The sequence below is a fragment of the Amyelois transitella genome, chromosome 11 (assembly GCF_032362555.1).
Source record: "Amyelois transitella isolate CPQ chromosome 11, ilAmyTran1.1, whole genome shotgun sequence".
NCBI lineage: Eukaryota > Metazoa > Arthropoda > Insecta > Lepidoptera > Pyralidae > Amyelois > Amyelois transitella.
In genome coordinates this window covers 3,455,456-3,481,383 of record NC_083514.1, presented here as the reverse complement: position 1 = coordinate 3,481,383, position 25,928 = coordinate 3,455,456, and the positions used below count along the sequence as shown (strand labels likewise).

The 25,928-nt window shown below is 33.7% G+C and overlaps 1 protein-coding gene across 1 annotated transcript in view; it reads right to left on the bottom strand.

Annotated features, from left to right (window-relative positions):
• Positions 1-25,928, bottom strand: part of LOC106134923 (uncharacterized) — a 57,379-nt gene that overhangs the window by 16,365 nt on the left and 15,086 nt on the right. Inside the window, exons 2-3 of the mRNA XM_013335066.2 lie at positions 13,253-13,504; positions 9,437-9,487 (exon numbers count right to left, since the gene is read on the bottom strand). Of these exons, the coding sequence (XP_013190520.2) occupies positions 9,437-9,487; positions 13,253-13,504 (303 nt within the window). The remainder of the gene's footprint in view (positions 1-9,436; positions 9,488-13,252; positions 13,505-25,928) is intronic.

Below are 25,928 nucleotides of genomic sequence, written 5' to 3'. Positions count from 1 at the left end.
GAATTGTCCTGATAATCTATCTTGATCAGAGCCAAGGGCCTTCAAACTGAGGAATGATGATGAAAACCTGACAAAGTAAGGAGAAATGTGTGGGATGAAAACGGATTCTCCGAAGTAAAGCAGGAAGGTGCAGGAATGAGAGAGTTTAGATAAGAGAATATTGATTAATATCCCCAAAAAAGTAATTGAGCCGGGTTTGGAGAGGATGAAATACCTGTATACAATTGTCGTAAAATCATAAGGCGTGAAGTCGCGAAGCAAATTTATGTAAGTGACGTTATGTCACGCACGCTGGAGTCGAAAGGTTACACTCGTGAAATGCAACTTTCGGCGGCCTAGACTAGACATACTGACAAGACAATCTTGACTTGATTTAACATAAATAAATATTAAATAAAATAAAAAATAAAATATTAAGAGGCAGCCCGAAGGAAAGCTGACTTGACGTCGTTGAAGATGCTTTAAATACCAATAAACTTATTAAAAGTAAAGGCACTGTGGACCGGAGCAAGTGAAAATAATTCCGAAGTACCAGAGTACAAGTTTAAGTATAAAGGCGAAGGGTGCAACAGGGGACATGCAAATATGAGAGGGGAAAGATTGTAATTCAAGAAGAATAACGAGTAAGTATTCGTTTAAAATCCTCATACGAATAAAATCTTATCTTTTGAAAGTAACAGATACTTCGTTAAATCTTTCTGGGAATTCCCAGAAAAAAATTCTATGTTTCGTAGGTAACTCTGATCAATGAGATATAGCAATAAATAAAATAACCCGATTATGTATGTGCAATGTACTGCAATTTTGATAAAGTTGTAAGAGTTGTTCTGCCTCATTTCTTAGAAAACCATGATTACCTTTTAATTGCTGGGAAAATTCTGTAAATACAATCTGAACAGCTTAGCTTTTTAAGTTGTTTACACAACGTAGCAGCAGCTTTATTTGGCGTGATAAATATGATTGAAGCAAATAAGGTAATTAATTCCGAATATAAAGGAAAGTATTTTTTTAATAGACTTAAAAATGGTCTTTCTGTATTCGGTCCGCGTGTATGTTCGCGATTTCTTTTAAAATTCGCTATGTAAGTACATGCTTCGCTTTTAATTAATATGGTTTTCATTAAGTATAAGTAGAAGGGACCTTTTTATTACTCTTTTAATTCGAATAAGATTATGCCACACAGAGATCATTATCATATGTACCTAAAGCAGATTTTCACAAAGCCTTAGCTGTATTTATAATGATGAAATCCTCTTATAAATCCTTGCAGATTAACCTAGTTTTTGAATAGCGCGAAAAAGACCGTAATGATTACAAGGTTAGTAAGTGTCTCGATAATTCTGATAAGATTTTTTCATAAAATAGAGTCATGACTAATTGTCGGCTTTAAATAGGACGTGACTGAATGTTTGATCAAATAAAAAAGCATTGGGCCGGCAGATCGGGATTTGTAATTTTGTATGCTTATAATCAATATTTATATCAATCAGAGACTTCACATCTTTCCACTCCCTACCATCCCTGAAAACTTCTTCTGCATAAGTCGCGTGGAATTTATAATTTTTCATGCAAACTTCGTAGGTTTAAGGCACTCGTGATTTCATCAACGTATGTTCATTTAATCCTTTAAACTCTAGATAATCTATTTTTAGAAATATTTTATTTCATCAGAGGATTTTTACTTATTTCCTTGGAAACCGAGATCTTGGATAATAACTAGAAACTGGTTAAATAGAAATTAAAGGGCAGAAGTACGTTTTTAAACTAAACAGCTTACTATTACGTCGAGCAATCTAGGTTATCGATACGAAATCGGTTTAAGCCGCGTTAATCCACTTAGGTGGTAGCCATTTAATAATTTTCCCTGGTATCCGGATGACGTCCGGCCGGGCTCGGGCGGTGACCGGGTGGCGTCCGGCTTCATTTCGAGGGGAATACCGGTTTTCCGGCGCCGCCACCGAGGATGGTAGATAGTCCGTTACGCAATCGATTTCTATTCACATACTTGTATCGCGCCGATGTGTCGTTTGGGCGATTCCTTGTTGGTAACTTGAGTTTTTGACGCACAATGACAATTATTCAATTTTTTTTAATATTCCCGTCCTTGATTATCAAGAGTCAATTATCAAACTTGTTAGTTTCATAATGTATGCAATTAAACAAGCATATCTTAGTTGCGAGGAAAATTTAATGGATGGCATAATTTTGATGCAATGAAATTCAATTTACAAGACATATAATTATTATCCTACCTAGCTATTACCATTACATAAATGCACTTCTACCTATACGACACCTTGCAAATTATCTTTTCAACGTTTTGGAAATTCAATGATGAATTGAAAGAATATTAACAAATGGGTCTTGTTGTACCGGCAGTAAAAATGGGAACATTCGCTCACCTTCCTCTGGGATGTCGTAAAAGGCGACTAAGGGAATAGGCTAATTAATCTAGTGCAGATTTGCCATGATCCATTAAGGTTCCACTTACAATTTCGCAGGAGTCAGACGAGAGTCACTTCGTGTAAAAACCTGACATACTCAACTCAAGAGCATGGTCAAAATGTGCACTTCGGGCACGTCTACTGAGAGGGCGTAACCGGTATTAACTCTAGCAGAAGGTAAAGCTAGCAGAAGAGTTCAAATTTTTTGTCCACTTTTACATTCAATATTCTTTTGCAATAACATGCTTAAAAACTATTCCCAGATAACAATTATTTTATATATAGTTGATTTAATAATCAAATTTGAATAAACAATGTTCAGTAGGTACGCCACATAGAAGTCTTCAGTCAGTCAGAAAAGACTGCTAGGCCTAGGTAAGATGTTGTTAGTCTTTTATTATTTATTAGTTAAGTTCGTATATTTTTTTTTATTTATCCCACTGTTTGTGCCTTGACCTTACAGTAAGTATATGTAGGTACTTGGATATAAAAATAAAATAATTTCAAATTCAGATTTCTATTGGTATCTTACGCATACAAAGTCTACGACGAGTCTTAAATAATTAGACATAAACCTATAAACACAATGCACTATCGAAAGCTCTCAAAAGCTCCATGACCTCGTGTAGTGTATGCAGAAATGTGGACTGACAACTGATAACTATGACTCATTTATATATGACCTCATAAGACTATGTCCTGGGATACTAAATTGTAACTAATATTATTTATGCTACTTGTACTAAGAAGAAAATAATAATAAAGTAATGTGTCATGTCTATGACATCTTATAGTCTACTCTTTTATTATATATTGCTTTATTTTTTGCTATAAAAGTAATATAATATGCTGTTTTTCCAAACAATAAACACGTTTAATAAATTAAGTAATAAATATTTATCTTATTTCTTTTAATAACATAATAATGCGATTAGTCAGGTTGTCCTACCATTAACTTTTTTGTTTTTCTCATAAATGCACTTTATATTGATTAAGTTCAAGGTCATATGACATCCTAAAGTGACATTGCCCCATTATATTTAAAAAAAGAAGTTCAGATTACAAAACACAAAAAAAAACCACTGTAATTGTGTATCTGGTCTAAAACACTTTTTAACCTCAATTTTTATGGCACTTAGGTATTACGTGAATGTGTTCGTGATTCGAATCGCGTCCGTATGCGCGTGCGCAAATCGAAACGCGTGGTTGGCACGGTAGTCGCGGTTGTACTAAAGTATCGAAGCTTTTGCAACCTTCGCTCGAAAGCCACATTCTTTGGTCAAGCGATGTTTGAGGATGGCGCAAACGCATCTGAACGGTCAATTGAATTGACCTTTGCAAGGTTGTAGTGCATAGCATACAATGCAATTTTGTCACCATTCGGAATGTAGTTTAATAACTAGATTTGATTTTCTAGACGTAGACGTGCTGAGAAATAAAGTCATTCATATCAGCAAAAAATATATTGTTCCAAATTGAAATTTATTTTAAAATCAAGTCTAAATTTTTATTGACGTGAATACCAGTTTATTTTTGATGTATTTAAATTGTTTATGTTTATTAATTCTTTAGGTTTTAGAAAGGAGTTCAACCATATTAAAGTATGTTTTATTTTTCTTAAAATAAATCCGAACTTTACATTCTTTTTTTTAAGCTTTAATTAATTTGAGTGACACTAACAATAGGTCTAACATTTTTTTAACTGTATTTTGTTCTCATTTGCGTTTTATTGTTTACTTGTTTTATTCGCCAGGCAAAAATTAATAATCCTTTATTATCATCATTTCTCCCTGTTTTATGACTGACGTGACTGACGTGACTGACTTGCACAAAACAAAAACAAACCACACTCGTCCCCACTGAAATGTCAAGGTAAACTTGAAGGACGTTGCTAGTTTGCTATCTTGTTGGATGATCAAAATGCAAAGCTTTAAGCAACTATTTTTAACTACTGGACGTTGCTAGTACCTACTAGGCTGTTGTAGATTCAATAAAAAAAATACAGTTAAAGTAGGTCTATTACTTTGTTGGTTTTGAACTTAAAATATATGGTAATTTATTAAATTAACTCTAATTTCACATATTTTTTGATGATTTTTTAGCATCCTGGTACATAAAGCTGTGTTCTCGCAGAAATTATAGGATATGTAGATAAGATTATATATTTCTCAGATTCATTTCAGTTTTCTACCGCTCCATGTTGTTTATCAGGTGCTTGCTAATGCAAGAGTTTTGAAAAAAAAAATATACCGACTTAAAAAGTGCATACATACATATAATCACGTCTATATCCCTTGCGGGGTAGACAGAGCCAACAGTCTTTAAAAAACGGATAGGCCACATTCAGCTGTTTGGATTATTGATAGAATTGAAATTCAAATAGTGACAGGTTGCTAGCCTGTAGCTGTAGATGAAGTGGTCCTATTATTTTTTCTAATGGTGCCGGGAACCACACGGCAAAGTTCAATAACATCAAATTCATAAAGTAAATAAACAAGCGCAGTTGTCGTGCTTCGTGCTCATTGTAAAATGATTTCAAAGTGCGCTCTTTGAAAGAAAAACATTTGTATTGAAATAACTGGCTCGGAAGTTCCGCTGGCGGTGTCACAGAACGAAAGCTTTGCGAAGTTCGCATTTTTAACGTTAACTAACTGGATTTTCAATTATAAAAAAGCGAGTTATTCGTCCATTCGTTTGTTATTTAGAAGTTTTTATGAATACCTAGCCTGCATTTACTAGGTACCAGGTAAAAATAAATTAGTCAATGGCCAAAAATTTAATGATTTTTGTCAGAAATTGATCAGGTACGATATAATCATATAGCTACGAAATTTGATAAAATAATAACTTTCGTAATCATATTGTAAACGTGAACTTTTTATTTAAATTACTAGAGGACGCCCGCGGATTCGCTCGCGTATTTGGTAAAATTCTGTTGATTTCGGGAAATCCTCTCTCAGTACATCGTCTGTGCGTTGTCCGTCACTCACTCAAAAGTTTTATAAACATATACTGATTGTTTGGTCTAGTGAAAACATACAATACTAGATTCATATTAAAATATAGACTATAGTTATAACATAATACACCGAAGTCCTGTATATTAAATTATGTTTTTGACTACTACGGTTTTCTAAACACAAGTAAGTACTGCCTGTTTTTATTTTGTGACTCATGAGAAATAGCAAAAATTTAATGAATAAAATCCACTAAGGATTATGTCATTGTATTTTATTATATCACATTTAAGGTAAAATAAGACGAAACAAGAAAAAAAGACAAGATAAAATTTATAGGTATAAATATTTGGCTCCGTTTTAAAATTGACACTTTTTATCAGCTAATGTATTTCAAAAAACGAATAATTTGCTTTACAAAAATATTCCTTTCGATCGAAACACACATTGCAATGAACTTTGTTTTTTTTATTTGGTTTACTTCTCGTCTATAAATCCATAAGTTAGTGGCAGTAAAACTGGTCGTGTCTCAAGGCTGCATCAAAGGGAATCTGGGGAATTAATTCCATGCTATCGACCTCCAAAGGGCAAGGACTATCGAACAAAGACCTTAAAGCCTTCATGCTTAAGCGCTTATAAACTTAACCAGTTTTCGTTTTTCACCGGACATATTAAAACATTAATAGTAGTCGTTTAATTTGTTTTATCTATACTTAACAACCGACCCTGACTTCGCTAGGATAGCATTTATTAATATCAACCTTAGAAAACCTTTTTCTAATGTTTCAAACAAGACCAAAATCCGTTTACACCTTTGCTATATTAGAACATACATACAGACAGAAAAAAGGGGGACTTTATAATACGGAGTGATTTTTACGCTCGCGGCTCCGCCTGGATAATGAGTAAAATTTCTCCTTCCGCGGAGTTCAGGGAAATCTTCATTTAGAACACCCCTAGATTATATAAGGAACCTACGTCAGAAATTTCAATAAACTACACAAGACCCATTGTTGATATGTCAGTCAAGTAGTCAGTCAGTGTCCTCTTTTATATATTCAAAGCTACAGTTTTTCTTTCTAAGCTATATAACCCTTTTTAGAGTTTTTTCTTTCTAAGCTACATAACCCTGTTTAGAGTTTTTCTTTCTAAGCTACATAACCCTAAAATACCCCGATCATTGCTGATGTCGCAACTCACAACACCAATGTTGTGGGGTAATAATAGCTTTTCTAAGGTGTCGATTGGCGTAATGTGTTGATTGACGTGGTAATCGAGCAATCATCGTTTTTTTTTTGCAAAAGTGACTTTAATCGACTCGGTCCGGCATCATGAAACTATCGTCAACCGACTCCAAAATGTAAAGGGGTTCACAATTCTCCGGGAAATTTGATAAAAAACCGGTGGTAGGTTTTACCGCTCTACCGTATAAATTAAGTAAATTTTATTTTAAAAAGGTATTAGTTGTATATGCTTTTTTTAAAGGTCTAATCTATCTGTGTACAAATTAACAGTATTTTTCTCTTTTTATGAGTTTCTTCATTACAAACATACTAAAATACGTTTGTAATGAAGAAACTCAAAAGTCACGTCAAAGGTGGATTTGTGACCTACGTAAACAATAAGGAATAAAGAAACTTTAAAATTCCAACCGGAATCAGTTATTGTATTACATTACGGAATAATTATTACTATTAATACGAGTATGTACCTAAGTATTCCAAGATGAATAACCACGAGCAATGAGAATCGCGTGTTAAACATTAAATACTTTTTTGTACCGATATTATTTCACTTGATAATCGTGTGTAAACTATTGGCAGGTATAATCCTTATGCACACTTATGCAAGCAAAACTGTTACCGCAGCGTTTAGTCATAGTGAGAATTTTCTCCGAATACCTACTTACTAGTTTCATCATCGTTGTTACAAAGTAGGGGGGCTCGATTGTTTTCTAAAGAAAATTACTGTGGTTTTCTCCCTATATAGGTATGTTTTGTTCAATTCAATTGTATTTTATAGTGGTTACAAAATTTACTTTTACAGAATACTAGCTATCTTTGCTCACATGTGTATTTCGGTAGAAAATGGGAAAATAAGAGACAGTTATCGTAATAATGTAACTGTAATATACGTGTTGTGTTACAAAATTATCTAAGGAATAGCGGTCTCAAATCGATTGAAAGTTTTTATTAAAATTTGTATATCATACGTCACTGTTAACTTAAATATAAATTTCACAATAGTCTTGATAATATCTGACGTCATAATTGACGATGGTATGAAAAATTTAACTAAAGAATCCGGAAAACCTTTATACAAGCGCAATACATATTTTGTTTAATCGGACATTCGATTGTATTTCGCAATTAGGTAAATTATGAAGAAGTTCCTTTTTGAATAGAAAAAGGGGAATGAAGACAAGTTAACAGTTACCCGTATAAAAGTCACAGCGTTTAATGTAAATGTAAACCTCCCTTTACAGCCTGCAACTTGATATCAAATCCATGAAGCCCTACAACCTTGGGGACCAGTGTATGTCAGGGATCAGATATCACATCATTTGCATTTTGTTTGATCATTACCTTTCTTACTGCTATAAAAATAAATTTATACTACTGTTGTGTTCCTAAATTAAGAGATAACGTGGAGATTAAAACGTATTCAAGTAACTCTCCCCTTAATAATTCAATGGTTGCCTAGAAGAGATCTTTAAATGGAATAAGTCCGCCTTTGTAATATTGTCTTACTAATTTACTGTATTTTTCTGTTCTTTCGTATGTAAATATAAATATATATGTATGTAAACCAAAACCTAAAACAATTCAACGTTGAAAGATGAAATTTGTTCCATAGGGATTTCTCGAAATTGCACGGGATTTTTTTGTTTGACGCAGGCACAGTTTCGGATAAAAGCCTTTAAAATTATCAAGAAAAAATCTATGATTAGTTCAGTTTCAGGACATGGTCCTTATAACTAAAAATCAAATCTAATAACTACATGTAAAATAACTTGAATTCCAAAACTATTTTGCCAAATAATGTATGTGCTAAATTGATGCTTTTTTATTAATTAGGTGACTTGTTTGGTCAGTTTGCGTCCTTGCATGCTTTGTCAGTCACATTATAAAATTTAAACACTTTAAAAATAAATGAACTCTACTGTTTATAAGTCTAAGGTCTTAATTTACACGAATGCAGAGCCAAGGCGAAATAGTAACGGAGAATCTGCATACATGTTATTCAACATGCTGACTAACTTACATTTTATGGCAAAAGTAGGTGTTAGGTATCTTAGGATAAGCCGTTATCAATAATACATTGTTATTCCCGATGATTAAATATTAATTCACCACAACATCGTTGCGTGTGCAGTTGCATCCAGCGCCGCTATATTTTGTCCTGTCTTTACGCTCGCCTATTTTCTTTCTGCTATTACTAGCAGCGCCCCTGGGCTTCGCTCGCGTGAAAATTTCGGTTTAAAAAGGATTTATTATGTTTTTCCATGTTACATTCTACACGTGTACCAAATTTCATTAACATACGTCCTGTAGATTGTGCGCGGAAGAGTAACAAAAATATACATCTTTCGCATTTATACATAGTATTAGTAGTATGGCCAGACATATGTTTCCCAGATAGCCTGCAGATTTCCGCAAGACGTGATCGAACCAGCGTCATGCGGCACAGTATTTCATTTTATCTGCTATCTCCACCACTATGACGGCCTCTGTGGCGCAGCGGTAATACGCTTGTCTTTGATACCGGAGGTCCCAAGTTCGAATCCCGGTTAGGGCATGATGAGAAAATAACTTTTTCTGATTGGCCTGGGTCTTGGATGTTTAAATATACAAGTATTTATTATAAAATACTATATGTATCGTTGAGTAAGTATCTCGTTACATAAGTTTCCAACTTACTTCGAGGCTAACTCAATTTGTGTAATTTGTCCCGTATATATTTATTTTATTTGCTATGTCCTCTTGCGAAGTCTTACTATTTTTATAACTAAGAAAAATAATTTAGTATTCTTACGATCAATATTGGCATCCACTTCGTTGTCATAGCCTGGATACTTTTTTCTACCTGAAAACAAAGAAGGGAAAATTAGGGAAATGTCACAGAAAATTTTTGCAACGGCTAAGATCTTTTGTCTAAAGTTTATTTCATTAATCATTTTATCCGCCTTTTTGATTGGTGTTGGTGGTGATAATCATTAACCATTGACAAAAAAGCGGGGTCTTATAAGTTGTCATATCTGTCAGTGTTGTGGCATAAAACTAATAGAAATAATGGACAAAATATTCTTAATTGACGAATTTGCGAGAGTCAATCGGAAAGTGGCCTTTTATACTTGAGACTTTGATAAAACTCTATTGCCGTTCACTGATAGAAAAAAAGAAATAGTACCAATCTCCAGTTGTGATAAAACAATAGTTACGAATACGGCTAGAACATTAGATCTAGAAAAAATCAACTATAAATAATAGTAAAGAAATATACTCTCAGTGTATTTAGCACAGACGTAGCTGGGGAGTGTACACTGGCGCACCAAGAAAATGGGTCAGTGCGTACTAACGATGCTCTTTTTGCACGTTTTCTCGTACACTGGCGGGTCTCGGAAAATGAGGATGATTTAGTCATTTGCAGGGCATATTAAAGTCTTAAACCTTAAACTCGTTCGGTTAGATAATGACTTCCTTTGAATCAACGTGCTATTATTTTATGCTATGCTACATTACATAATGTTACATCGCAAAATAAAATGAGAAGGCCTAGGTAAAAATAAACGTCTGCTTACAACTCCAGGAAAAGCAGGAGTTATGTTTGTGCTATATCATGGTCTTCTCGAAGTAGTACTTAAGTATTAGAACCTGTTACAGCTGCTAACTATGTTGTCCATGAGTCACCTGTTATTAAAATAATGAGAACTATAATACTAAGTTGGTTTTTGCCTGCGGCTTTGTTCGCTTTGGCCTGGACTTCTTCCTGCCCTGAATTTAGAATATTTTTCACGATCCTCAAAACTAAGTATGTGCGATGTTTCATTAAAAATTCGTGAAGTTAATAAACATGTAGAGGTAAACAACACGAAACTCATTTTCACAATATTGTTATAGAATTAAATCCCTTCAGAAGTTCCAACTAAAGTCCTTACAGGCAGCTCTCATTAAAATTACGTTTTGGCCTAGATGCAGATTTCAGCATAAAGTAACCGCTTTTCGACGGCGCTTTCCCGGCAATGGCGTGCTGCCACAGACATAGATTTTGATAGACCCCGCGAGTTTATTTACTTTGCGTGCAAAATAGCGTGACAAACCACAATTTGTTTCACCGATATCAGTTATCATCGCTATTAACCGAAATATTAGCAAGTTAGTTACTAGTGTTAGATATCACAAACTTGTCACTAATCAAATCGCAACTCTATAATTTATCCATTCAAAAAGACGCGGACTTCTTATCTTTTCATTAATTAACATTCACCCCTTCGAGAATGTTAGCTCTATTAATACCAAAAAGGATAGACGAGATATATGTAAACTTAACAATACGAGTACACATATAAATCTTGACATGCAAAAACTTTTACAAATGAAATAGGTGAATTTGAAGTAGCTATCTCTAGATCTATGTCTGTGCGAGCTGCGCTTTTGACTCAGTTATCACAGAAAGCCCGGAATCAAAACCGAGGCGGATTTACAGCATTTAAATCCTACCTCAATAAGTACAGTTTATGAACTTAGTCTACAGTTTCCGCTTTAAAGTTAATTATTGTCTGGTTATTTGAATTCTCTTAAAATTTCAATATTCTGTAGGTTTGCTTATCATTTGGCGTAGGTTCAAATCTGGTGGAAAGAACATATTTTTATTCTGTTATTTAATTTTTTACTCGACTTTAAAAAAAGGAGTTTCTATGTTAGACCCTGGGCATGTTACTTGTAAGTATATTTTTCCGAAAACTGCACATCTGATCTAATTTCTTGACTAAGACAAGAATTTTTTTGCACAATGCGACTTGAATATTCATACGCCGCTTATTTTTCTTATTTAAAACTTACTTCAGTCTTTATTTAGTCAAACATTTCAATACAATAAGACAATAGAAGAAATATGTCAATACGGGTCTCCCAGCGAGATATTTGCACGAAAACCGCAAAGATTGCATTTATTTACTGTGCTCATTTTTGCTGAGATTAACTAAATTACCCAGAGCAAATAGATTTCCTATCTTAGGAAATTGCCGGCACAAATAAATGAGGCAACAGAATAGACATCACGTAAAAAATTCATACAATTAAAGATTTCTCTTTGTTAATTGGTTTCTGGATATTTAATAACATGATTAAAATTAAAAATGATTAGTTAGAAACTTACAGTTCTTCAAAAGACGTGGGCTCCCCTATACCTTACCTTTTTCTTTTTTCCTGATTTCCTTAACAAGTTTTTGAATGTATTCGCATATGTAAAAATATTTTTCGAATTTACAAGTGGGCAAACGATATTACAAAACCTATTATAAAATTTTCCTAAAAATGGAAGATTTAAAATGTTATATTTAAATGTAGTTATGTAATAGTTTATCATATTGTAGGCCTATACAGGCCACTCCACGTCCGCTCAGACTTGTCGGAATTCTTAATTCGAAATAAAAATTCTATTGTTTTAATTGATATAAATGTACCCTTGAAAACAGAAGTCTTTGAAAATTAAATGATACCCTTTGGCTTGTATTCCACGCTTACATCCTTCTGTAGGTGCAATATTTTGGTCTACGGTGGTTTTACTCTTGACCAATTTTCGCAATGTGTGCTATGCGTGATACCTTACAATTCTCACGGCGTCTTCAATGTTTGTCAACTAACATTGGACTTACCATAAAATAATTATTTGTTTTGCGTTACGCCTTTGTATCTAGTTTAAAGGCTCAAATTGCTGTCAAAGACCATAACGCCAAGTTGAATAGAAACAAGCATGATATTTGTTGGAAATACGCTAATTAAATATAACGCAACGCAACAAATATTTGCGTTGTACATATCAATTCGCCCTTCACATTTTGATGTGCAATCACTTTGTGGTTTAATGTGAGAAAAATAAACGCGAAGTAATAAAGGTACATTCCAGGCATAAAACAAATTTCCCTTGCGAACCGCGCCGTCTTCAAATCTGTAAAGGCTCTTTAGAAAATATGAGGGAAATAGTGCAGAGAATTTATTACAAAATACTACTTTCGTAGCACATTTCCAGGCTTTGCAACCGTGTACTTTATGGCTTACAAGATTTGGCAATCTTATCGCCTGCCTTCCCCAATTTGACTTAGATATTTAAATGAACTTCTTATATTAGTTACTTGTCTTAGTCTATTATTAGATACACTTTGAACTGAAAAAGCACTTACAACTTAAGTTAAGGCTTAATACATTTCGAAGTGAAAATCATAGACTAACATTATTAAATTGATAGTAATTTGTTGTAAACTAGTTATTAAAGTTGTTGTAACAAGTCTCAATATTCAATGAGCTATATAATGCACTTACAAACATAAACAGAAATAAAAGTTTTTCCCGGATGGGTATCTCTACGTCGTTTGCTTCATCCTCATTCATCTTCATGCAAGCTTGTTGGTTACGGGTACTCTTGACCTGACCTTTTTGCAAGCCGTTCCTGATCGTCAGGCCAACTTTGTATATTAATTTACTTAGTCAACTGGCTTGCATTCATCCTCTCCACATAACCGAACCAAATGCCTTTAAATAAAAAAAAAATAGATAGGTATACTTTATCCTTATTACTTGCTAAAAATTCTAAAATAAATAAATAAGCGATATTAGATCGATTGATACATGCCTTCAGCGTAAATAGAATCAATTTGTTCGCTTTCCACACTTTGCAAGCTGTCGTCCTCATACTCCTGGCTCTCTTGGAGTTGGTCCGACTGGTTCAGCTGTCTCACGTTCCGCTCATCGGGTATCTTCACAGGCAGGATTTCGTGCACCGAAGGAGGTCTCACGTATCCCTTTGAAAGCCCTAGCTTCTTCTGTATAAACGCTTCTAATATCTGCTTGGTGATCTTGTTCTGGCGCGCCAACTCGTGCAGATCTGCGAAGAAAGGAGAATAGATAAAAATGACTGTGCAATTCGATTTGGTGCGTTTTTGCAAAAGGGATTATGATAACTCGTCGTCATTTTTATCTATTTCTCCCTTCTTGCGAGGAAGAGTTGATGTGATGATTATAAAGATCTGCTTATCCCCATAAGGAATAAGATGTGATAGCAATATATGTCTTCATCATCTTTTGTACACAATATTTTAGAATTTAGTATAAGACCAATTGTTTTAATGTGCTGCAGATACGCCTTCCCTGGAGGACTCAAGGTCCAAGGCCTGTCTTTGGTCGCGCTCCAATTGATTCTACTTGTATATAAGGTACATTACGGTCAGGTTAAGTTTCCCTACAAAAGATTTGTCAGTCGGGAGTTGTTTCATCCTGAGTAATCCAATCCATGATTGTAGGCACAGGCAGACCCCGAATTCCTCTTCAGAGAGATGAGGTTGCAACTGGGACTAAGGCCAGGAGGATGTTGGGTCATTACATGCAATCGACTGAAGTTTCCATTATCCTATTCTTGCGTCTTAGGCTGACCCTTAAACATAAAACCTACTTGTATTCAGTACTCAGAGCTATTTCTGTTAGGAGCGTGGAACTTTAACGTACTTAATTATTCCATGACTTCACCTGACTTGTGGCTCGATACTAAATGCTTTCAATATTTCTAGGAAACGTTCGATCTCAGCTCTGAACAGCATAATAAAGGTTTTATATGTATCGCTGTGTGTTAAATTAATATTAGCGTGGGTTTTGAAGTCTGAAAATGAAACCGATATACCAATCAATCTGTTCTATTCTATTCTAGATCCAGATTGCGCTTGATCGGCTTAATTTTTCTACCGATCCCTTAAAAAAAGAAGATATTAATTTCATTTTCTTTTTTATTTTATCTAAATGTATGATGGTAGGAACTTCGATATATTTGCGGAATTATACCTAAAATAGTTATTATAGAAATAGCTATAGTGTTTTTATAATAACTAAACTTATTCACGCATGTGGTTTTAGCCGTCATCATAAAAAATGTGAACAAAAGACTTTAAATTATTGAATTTTAAAAATGCCGAAATAAATAAAGACTGCACTGATCAACCAACAAGTAACAACATTGAAAACTAAAACAAAACAATTAATAAAAGTACATGTCGTGCCTGATACGGTCTCATTCAACATACGATCAATCGTCAAGATAGTGTCGGCACGTAAGAGCAAATTGGACTTCTTCCTACCTCACATTGTTAGGCCACAGATTACGAAAACAATAGATTGCCAATTGTAGTGGTGAATGTACGGAAGGAATAATTATAGAGGTTTAGGATATGTTCGGACAAGTTGGCATTGATGGGCACCTTGCATTGTGGCGAGTCTTATTCTTTTTGCTCTTGGAGATGTAAACCAATACTAGTAGAATACCTAGTACGTACGAGTATTACTGACTAATTACCTACACGTACGTACTAGGAACGAGTAATTAATAAGGAAGTTAGTTTCCTTGTCGTTAATTAACAGATGTCATTTGAAGATCGGGACGAATAGCAAGCTAGAGGCTAAAATCGTGGAATATTTTACAAACAATCCGTATGTTTTTGGCAAAGTAAAAAGTAGAAGCTCTTACATCGCAATATCCATTGAAAGAATACAATGGGAAGCCACCAAAGAACAACTTATGGTAGGTCAAATTTTTCCAAAAATTTGGGCTGTCGTTAAGCACTAATGAGAAATAAATTATTTTTAATTAATCATGGAAATCTGTATCAGTAACATTATTCCATAAGTACCTATGCTAACAAGGTCAATTTTTATTTTATTAAATCGTAGCTTTAGGGCCCGTCTCAAATTGACATTTAAAAAACAAATGATTATAATCATTGTATTGCTGTTATTGTTTTGTTATAAAGGACAATTTGTTATCTGCCCACAGCCTGATGTATTGGTCGTGAACACTTCACTAATTTGAGAATATGTGGGTGAAATATGTGGCAACTACAGAAGTGACTCAAAATTTGTATGCTCATTGAGCATGGAGTACCTATTACATTTAGGTTTGTTTTGTTTTACAGATTAACGCACAAGGTAGATAAGAATTTAATTTCGGCGTACGAAATAACTTAACGAGCTTTAATAAATTGCTCAACTTCATACAACGGGATATGGATGATATTCCTAAAGCCTTTTTTAAAGAATCCATTCTTTTTTAAAGGAAGAAGGAAGGATTTTAAAGGGTTGGCCAATCAACACGATTTTGGTCTGAGTTAGTTAAGTTTTTACACAAAGCGATTCCTGTTTGACCTTTAAAACCTTTGCAGGGAAACCTAATATAACCCATACTGGATCGAAGTAAAAGTTGCACTAGATGAATGTACCTACTTCCTTAGTCACCTATTACGATATTCATGGGTATTATTGTGAAGTACCAGAAACTACACGGCAAATCGAAACTAGATATCATCATATTTACTCATTTCAAAATGAGTTCAATGATTCGGTAGCCGGACATTCTGTGATTTGAAATTGAACACAAATAATAAAGAAAACGTTCAATGCCGTTATTATATCCATGCACCTAACATTTTATTTTCTTCTGAACAACATGACAACAATGAGAGGTGTTATAAAAAGTTTGAGGAGTTGAAACGAAACCAGTTTGTTACTTACTTTCCTTTATGTTGTGCACAGGTGGTGTGTAAGGTCGGACAAAAAAGCAATCAGGCTGAGTATTTTTTTTTTCCAAATTTTGTCGTTAATGAATACGTCTATATATTAGAAATTCGAGTAGGTACCTATATATAGTAAGATGCAAAAATATGTACGGCCAAAGCTGTCAAGTTATCGTGCATGGTAATGCTGTATCCGAAATCAAGATATCAAAAATTGAATAAATATTGATAAAAACGGAAGCATTTAGTTCTGCGGCATTTTGAAATACCAATGTAAGACTTTGATCCTAAAATTAGATCTTCGGTGGTAGAATCGTTAAAATTCCCGAATTAAAAAGCTTGGTACATATTCAAATTTTACAGCCGCCCACGCATATGTACCTACCGAAGTAAAAACACTTTATTGAATCAAAAAGAAAAACACGTTTATCAAAATAGAATATAATAGTTGTATAAACAGTACAAAAGGTAGCTAAAGTACAATAGAAAAGGTTCAAAATTATTTATTTTATGTAAATTTTCATATTGCGGATTAAAATTAATGACTTTTATTACTATTTATATAAATTTATGTTAAAAAAAATATCCCGTCTTGTTTACAGATTTTTTTTATGCGGACCATACTGATGAATCGCACTATTTTGTAATTTACAGATTGTTATCGAGTTACTTATTGAAAGATCGATTTCAAATCGTTTTCGAGAGATACTGAATCGTAGCAAATATTTGTGTAAGATAGATAATAAAGAAAAAAATTTGTTGGCATATCTCATCTAGAAATTTCCGTTTTTCTGACCACTTTACTTTTGTGAGATTTATTTATTGCAAATGAGAAATTTATATAATAGACCCTTATTATTATAATAAAAAGTCATAACATTAAATTAATTAAGTTCTTAGTATTCTAAATACCACCTTCTTCGGAATTTATTTAATCTAAACCTAAGTACACATCATCTTTACACATATGCTATTTTACCTTCCTTTGCGAAGAAAGTTTTCTGCAAAATATTTAAGTACATTTTGTAATTTTAATCTACAGCTAATAAGACCTTGGTATATATAGGCTACAAAAATTAAGGCTTACAATAAACTCATTTTTATGCATTAATTTACATATGACTAAAGAACTTAATAAATGATAAATTACAGCTTATGTAAGAATCGGCATGGCATATAAACTGCATTTTTCAGTAAAATATACTAAAGTATTACTTATAATTTAACTTTAAAAATGTCTGCATTTGGCACTTCATTATGCTGTCTCCTAAATATTAGCATATCTCATACTTATGAAAATGAATGGTGATAAAAATAATAAAAAATGCAGTAAACATTTACTGGTTTATCCTCAATATGCTGATAGCATGTTAAAATCGATTGGTCATGGAATATTCAGTTTTATAACTTTATACTTACTTCATTGCTACAGGACATGCAAGTGATAAATAATTTTGGTAGGTTACTGTACACACATGCATGTAAATAATCACGTCTTCATCCCTTACTAACTATATATATTATCGTGTCTATATCCCTCGCGGGGTAGACAGAGCTAACAGTCTCGAAAAGGCCACGTTCAGCTGTATGGCTTTATATGGAATAATGATTCAAGTAGTGTAATACCTACTATACATAACATAAAATAACATAACGCGCCTCTTTCCCGGAGGGGTAGGCAGAGACTACATCTTTCCACTTGCCACTATACTACTTCTTTTTTATGCAAAAGCAGTCTCAAAAATATTCTAAAATTTCTAGTCTATTGTTTTGCAACAATTTCTCTTGAAAGCACTCGAAAGTCGATTGATGCCGGAACAGCAAGTTTCAATCCGATTTACGGCTTATGTAATTCGAGATTAGACTGTTCCGTTTCAAGTTATCCTATGAATCCATCCTACTAAATATGTAGCGTCTTATTGCGGTAGGTTTCGTAAAAAGAGATCTTAATCTGACCTTTTATTTTAGGTCTTACATACGAAATTGTATGGTTAGTCGAATTAAATGTTAGGTAATTTGTGGTTTAGTTAAATTAAATAGCACTTAACCTTTGAGTCATGTCGGTCTAAGCTGTGTCTATTAATAATTATTATTTAATAATGTTTTTACACGGCGCGAGTCCCATTTGACCTCCGCAACCTTCATAAGTTATTAAAAAAACAGGAGGTGTAAAGTAGCGCTTAGATGTAGGTTAGCTAATTTTAATAAAAAAAATAACTTTAAATAAGTAGGTATTTAGTTATATACACCAGGGACTTTCATGTAAGAACAAATTATGTATGATACTTATCGGCTTATTTATCAGCAAAATGGGATAGACTTTGGTAATTTTTGGTCATTAAATATAAGTATGTTTACTAAGTAGGCACATAAAGAACGTGTTATAATAAATGAATGAATAATGAAACTAGACCACTTAAAGAAAAAAGGTGTCGTGTGGTTCCTGGTGCCAATAGAAAAAGAATAGGACCACTCCATCTCTTTCCCATGAATTTCGTAAAAGGAGAAGTACTTGGGATATATTTGAATCCAAATTCCATCATTAAGCCAAACAGCTGAACGCGGCCTATCAGTATTTTCATTATTTATTATTAAATATAAATACAAATATACATAAAGGTAAATACAAAAACAATAGCCGCAATAAAAAAGGCAACGTTTAGTTGATTCAGAGATGTTACAGTAAGCGAATATCAAACAAAAAAATAATAATTTACAACTTTTTCTCACTAATTCATATTGATCCTAAACACGACATTGAGAACTAAGTCCATATAAAGCTGATGGCATCTTATACTGCTTACGGGTCAATTGTTTAATATAATCACTGCCTAGTACTTACTAATAAACCAATATCAAATAAATAAGAGTTTAATGAGCGTATTTAAGGTTAACTTGCGCAATGGGTCGAAGGCCCTGAAAGACTCATCGCTGGCCATTAGATTCGTCGGTCTTGAACTTTTGAGTTTCCGATACCGTTGAATATGACCGGGGAATCTTATTAAGTATGGTAATTACAAGAAACATTACATGCAGAAAATTAAAGTGGAACCTTAGCTACTCCTCTGATTCGCTTAAATGAAAATATATGATCACGTCTTTATCCCTTACGGGGTAGACAGAGCCAACAATCTTTTCAAGATCACGTTCAGCTGTTTGGCTTAATGATAGAATTGAGATTCAAATAGTGACGGGTTGCTAGCCCATCGCCTAAAAGAAGAATCCCAAGTTTATAAGCATATCCCTTAGTCGCCTTATACGACATCCATGGGAACAAGATGGAGTGGTCCTATTCTTTTTTTATTTGTGCCGGGAACCACACGGCACAAAATATAATGTGTGATCGACGGCCAATGAAGAGATTTCTCTTACAACTTCGCTTCTCAATTGCGCTTTGTTGTTAATCTCATATAGCCACTGTAATACACTACACATACATACATATATAAAGTCACGTCTTTATCTCTTGCGGGGTAGGCAGAGCAAACAGTCTTGAAAATACTTAAATGCCAATTTCCAAATAGTACCAGATTGCTAGCCTATCACCTACAAGAAAATTTCAAATAAGCCTATTTCTAGTCGCCTTTTACGACATCCATGGAAAATATATGGAGTGGTTCTATTCTAAAGCGCCGGAAAGCACACGGTGATAATTCAAGTGGTTTTAATACCAGCCACACAATATACATTACATTAATAGATCACTATCTCGGCAGCATCTATAATAACAATAATAAACCAAAGCAAGACATCTTTAAAAGTCATCAGTAAACGGATTAAGATATAAGATAGCTCAAAGGTAACAAATGTACCTATTGTCACCCTATTGTTGGCTAAATTGCTTCTAATTTCAATCTACCTTGGCCTAAATCCGCGTCTAAGTGATGTCTCCTCGCCGTAACTACAAGTATATAACACATAGTTATCAAATACCTAAAGTTATGGACATTGACATACACATGCCAATGATCTTTTAACGCATTTCAAGTTCAAGTTTTTGTTTGTTTGTAAAGTCTCCATCCATAAGTTAAAAGGCAGTGCACATAAAAAGCATTGAGGATGCGTTACAATGAACAATATATTATTTTACAAATGTTGCTACAATTGGTAGCTATTCACAAATTAAAAAATACATATTTATATACATACACATAATCACGAAAATTAAGAAAACTGAAAGGCCACGTTCAACTATGTAAAAAAAAATCATTAATTACTTATTCATAATTTATATTACAGATGTGAAAATTACTTTGGATTATTACCCTTGCTCAATAAACATACGTTCAATAGAATTTTCGGCATTTCGCATAGTAATTCTTGGGAACAAATAATCATTTATTGAGGAGGCGAGGAAATATGGGTTCATACTGTAGTAATTAAACTTGGCCTTCTTTTGACTTACCTACCCGTTTAGATAAATAAATTTATCAGTACGCATATTGTACGAGTTAAGAATCAATACAGTTGTAATTAGTAACAATAATGAATAAAGAAATCTACTCGAAATACATCGAGTAAAACCATTAAAGATTAATATTTATTTTGTACACTCTCGTTTTCAATATGACTCAATTATGTAATGGTGCTAATTGCTTGAAATTAAATATAGCAATTAAAATTTACCCGAATGTCACGATTGTCTGCAAAGAATTGAAGCTAATTTAATTTAAAAAAATGGTTATTTTATCTTTGTGTCCTCTAAAATAGAGATTGAAGTTGGGCAAATATTTTTATTAATAAAGTATAAAACTTAAAGTTATGACAAAGGTAATAATAGGTGTAATATTGCATATGACAATGGTTACCATAAAAACATACATGCACACATATAACGTCTTTATCTCAACGAAATGACAGAACCAAAAAGCCAAAAACTTGGTACATGAATAAATGAATGCTGTTTCAAAAACAAAACTGATTTAATAGGTATGGCCATAGTCAGGTGTAGTATAGTTCTTGTGGACCTAACACAATATATGTTGTTCACCTTTTCGTTTAATTATGCGCTCAGCCTCATCACTATCCGGTTTACATAGCAAATGCCACTGGTATGTAAATCATCCTACTAATACTATAAATGCGAGATATGGTATGTATGTATGGATGTTTGTTACTCTTTCACGCAAAAACTACTGAATTGATTACGATGAAATTTGGTATGTAGGTAGCTGAAGACCCAGAATAACTTTTTATCCCAGAGTTCCCGCGGGATTGATTGGGTTTCCATGCGGACGAAGTCGCGGGCGGCCTCTAGTATGTTATAAATTTAAGTGTACTCAATTTCAGTCATTCTGAAGCATATGTATAGTTCATAACAATTTGCGTATACCTGTGATACGTGAAAATACAGATAAAACATACCTACATGTTCAATTTTGTTACAGCGCCTCAAGAATCAAGAGTTTAAGTTGTTTAACAAAAGCATGTGACTGTACGAGTAGATTGTTTTTGTTTGAATACGAAGTTTTTATTGTTTATATTTCTATCAATGTGCGTCCGATGATGGAAAAGATCAAAAGTAAACTTGCATAAAGAAAAATACCTTAATGTGAAATCATGATTGAAATTGTCTAGTTCCCCTTGTGGTTTCCTAAACCAAATTTGGAAGTTCGATAAGGCCGCCTTATATTATCTTGTCTATTTATTAAAAATTTTGTGCTTTTGTAGTGCAATATGGACTAAATTAACAAGGTTAGATGGTTCGTTTTAATTACCTGAATTTTATATACTTGGATCGTATTACGGATTTATACGGATTCTTTCTAAAGTCGAGATAGCATTTAGATCGCCAGAATGATGATCTATTTAATCTGTCCCAAAGTTACGGTTGGTATTACAGCGAACAAAATGATTGAGTGAAGATTGAATCGTTAAGTTTCATTTTCACACAACCTCCAATTCATCCCATCGTCTAGATAAAGCGAAATCCATTCGTAATATCCTTTATTTAGGACACGCAAGCAGATTGCACTTTGGAGTGGTGCCAATGTTCGGAACAGTGGGGTACTCACTACTGCCAACTCTCTTTAACGAGAAGGCGCTAAAAAGCGCCAGCGCAAAAAGAAGTGCTAAAGAACTTTAAAGCAATAAGACGAGAAAGGAGAAAGGCAAGAAGAGAAGAAGAACGTCGTTCGTCAAGTTTATTTAATAGGCTTTTTAAAGGTTCTTAATAGGCTTTTTATACTAGTTCCGTTTTCTCTAAAACTATAAAATTTACAAGTATTTTACCTCAAAACTGTCTGAAATTGTTTGATCGTTCAAACAATGCGTAATTATTGAAAATTGGCGCTAAGCGCTAAACTCCGAACGTCGGACACCGACGTGTTAAAAAAGGCGCCAGATTTAGCGCAACAGGCGCTGGCAGCACTGCTACTACTCCCTTTTTAACTTATTTATAGGACTAGCCGGCGCCTGCATTTTGAATTTAAATCCTTTAAATCTTCAGACGTCCGCCGCAATTTGACCAGCGTAATCGCTTTGACTTTTAATCCGGACAAATTAAATTTTGTCTAGGAAATAGTGCAATTACTTTGTTTTAAATGAAGATTTACTGTGTATGTTAATGGCGACATAAGCAACTTAAGGCTCTATCAAACATTAACCTAACTCACTCTCTCTCTCTCTCATCCTTAGTTTAGACATGATAATATTCTCAGTTTTTAGCGACAAGGCTTGGGTCTGCTTACGAAAGGCTGTATAAAATAATTATAAAGTTTTATATTCTATACAATATAAATTATCTTTATTGTCCATCACAAAATTACATGTACCTACTTAGTAGAAACATACGCAAAAAAAATATGTTTTTCGGACTCATCAGTAAGCAATCTCTTCCAGCCACCCTTTGGGTTGTTCCTACTTTTTAATTTATATAGTCTGCTTACAGAACACTAATCCGTTTTTGCTCTTTAATCGTCTTCAACGATATGAACAGGAAGCGATGATACTCTACCGGAAATCCCACTGAGGCCTAATGTATGTAATGATTATTAAATAATCAAGCAAGTTTGTATTGAAGACGACTCATGTGAACGGCTTCGTATAATTAATTATATCAGAAATACGGTGTTATAAAAAACATTTTTTAACGAATTGATGACATTGATTGATTAAATTGTTTAACTGACTATGTAAATAAATACTTCTGCTTACGGAAACTTGTTTTGTAAGAAAATATAATGTAGTATGATTTAAACATTCTAGCAGACATTGAATTTGCTGTGTTAAATCAATTTCTCTTTTATAGATATAGTAAGCGATGCCGAGACTACTTACATCTTTCTTCTTCCTATCTTCCCTGCAAATTCATTCGCTTCATTCATTATTCACTTTATGTAAGTATTTCGGTTCAGGTTACTCTTGATCTTTACCTTTTGCTAGAGCGTTTTAAGGTACATTCGGACCTTCCAACATTTACTTTCCAACTTTCTGATGTACGACAAGGATTCAGACTCTTGTACTATAAGTAATTTGCTCAGCCAATGTACTTTCATTCACTCTGTTACCATGACTAAAACATCTAAGCTCTGTCTTTTTAACACGGATCACACACGCAAAGTAAATGTCCATTTCACACAACATAAAGTTCTGAATTTACAAAATCTTTGTAAGTTGGAGCTAAGCCAGCGGAACTGTGTGGCTAAAACTTTAGACGTTCCCATGATTTATATCCTGTTTTCATTTCCGCGTGATTTATTACTATCCTGATTTTATTTGCGTTTTAGGAGATACCACACAGTTAAGAAATTCGTTTAATCCTGCTGTGAGTCAAATATTCAGTATTTCGAAGCAAGTTTAGGAAACTTTATAATAAGTATTCTTTTGTTATGAAAAAAACGTTATATCGTATAGGACTGTTAGCTCTATTTACTGCGTAATTATGTATTAATTAAAATGTTTTACGTCGGAATTTTTCCTTTATCATATACCTAAATTTTTGTATGATAAACGGAGTAGGTACTACAGAAAAGGATTTAGTACTTAAGACATGTATTAAAAAAAATCATTATAATAAAGTAGAAACTCTACGGTAAAAAAATTAAGTAAAAAAACCTTTTCAAAAATTGAAATCTGGCAGGCCCTACCAGATAAAATAATGTCTCTGTGATGCGTAGACATTTACTGTCATAATGAACACATCATCATATTTATTTATGAGCAAAAGGAAAAGAATAAACAATTTGATAAGGAAAATGGATAAACACTCAAGTTCTGATAGTAATATATCTCTTGATAGTCTAGAAGCTGATTTTAAACAGAAAGCTAAGATAAGAAACGAAGATGGCCCAGAAAACGTTGATACAATACTGGTTCCATTTTATCAAAAAGATGTGCTCATAAAAATACCCAAGGGACAGTCAAAGAAAAATAAAAAAGACACTAACAAGACAAGGAAGGATCCGCAAAACCCCAGTAACTATTTGGTTAATAAGGATAGAGACAGTAAGAAAAAACGTGCGTCTTATCTCGAAATATTTCGGAAACAATTCACGTCTGGTAATGAAAAGAGTAAGGACAGTCGAGAATTACGATCTCTTTCCCCGGAATGTGGGGACACTGAAAGAGAAAGTTTCAGTGAAGAAATTAATAATCCAACTTCAGAATTTTTTAACACAGAGTGTTACAACGAAATGATTTACGACAAACTCCTTCATCAGGAATTAAAGCAATATTTAGAAAGTTCTTTTACAGACGAATTACAGCTAGATAATCTTAAAAATAAATCAGCTGAAGACACAAACAATTTAAAAAGTGTTTCTGAAGTAGCCCATACGCGGCGTCATATTAGGAGAGCTACTGCTGAACCATGTCAAAATGTTAAACTAGGCGGTCTTGGTCCAGATGTTGAAAAAATTAAGCCTAGACTAGAAAGAGCTCGTAGTCTTCAAAGATATTCTGAAAAGGTCCGAATGGAGAATCGTGTTAAAATTTATAAGAAATCTGTTCAAGCTGACATCGAAAAGAAGGCTGCAAGAAATTCTTCAGCAACTCCAACCCATTCCGCTAGAAAAAATCCTAAATGTAGTGAAAATGTTTCATATTTGGTAAACAAAAATTCAAGTGAAAATTCTAAAGTTGCTACAATTTATGTCCCTAAATCTGCAGGATTATTGAAATCCAAAAATAAAAGTAAAGACAAGGTGCAAGAAATAAAGACAAGATCTGCATCAAAACATACAGAACACGAGAAGGAAAGAGTTAGATCAGCTTTCCAAGAGCAACGGTCTCGAAAAGCACCTGAAAGTAGTAAAAATGGTGGTGGGAAGAATAAAACTAGACCAGCTGAAAATGACATAAAAGTCACAGTGAAATCTAGCGGGAGGAGTAAGGCCATCAACACTGAATTAGTCGATGTGGTGCCACCAATGCAAATAAGTTTTCTTGTAAATGTTGGCGGGACCCGTCCTTCAAGTGCTCTAAGAAGATTGGAAGAAAAACACCACATGTACAAAGAGCAAGTAAAAGCTTTTACCATGGATAAAAATGAATAGTCATGTTCTAAATTCAATGGTTATTAAATTGTGTTCGTGAATATGTTTCAATAAAGCACTAACCTTTTTGATGTGTCAATCACTTGTTAAATCTACATTAACCTATAGGTCGTAGAGGCTTATAAAATCGCTTGTATTTTAACAGTTGCCATGCCGTGGTCGCTCATAATATGAATTTGTAATTAGTGTTTGTAATACCAGTCTAGGTCGCTTGCTCAGCTTTCATCCTAGGTTATTAAATGTCACGTGTAGCTCAAGAGGT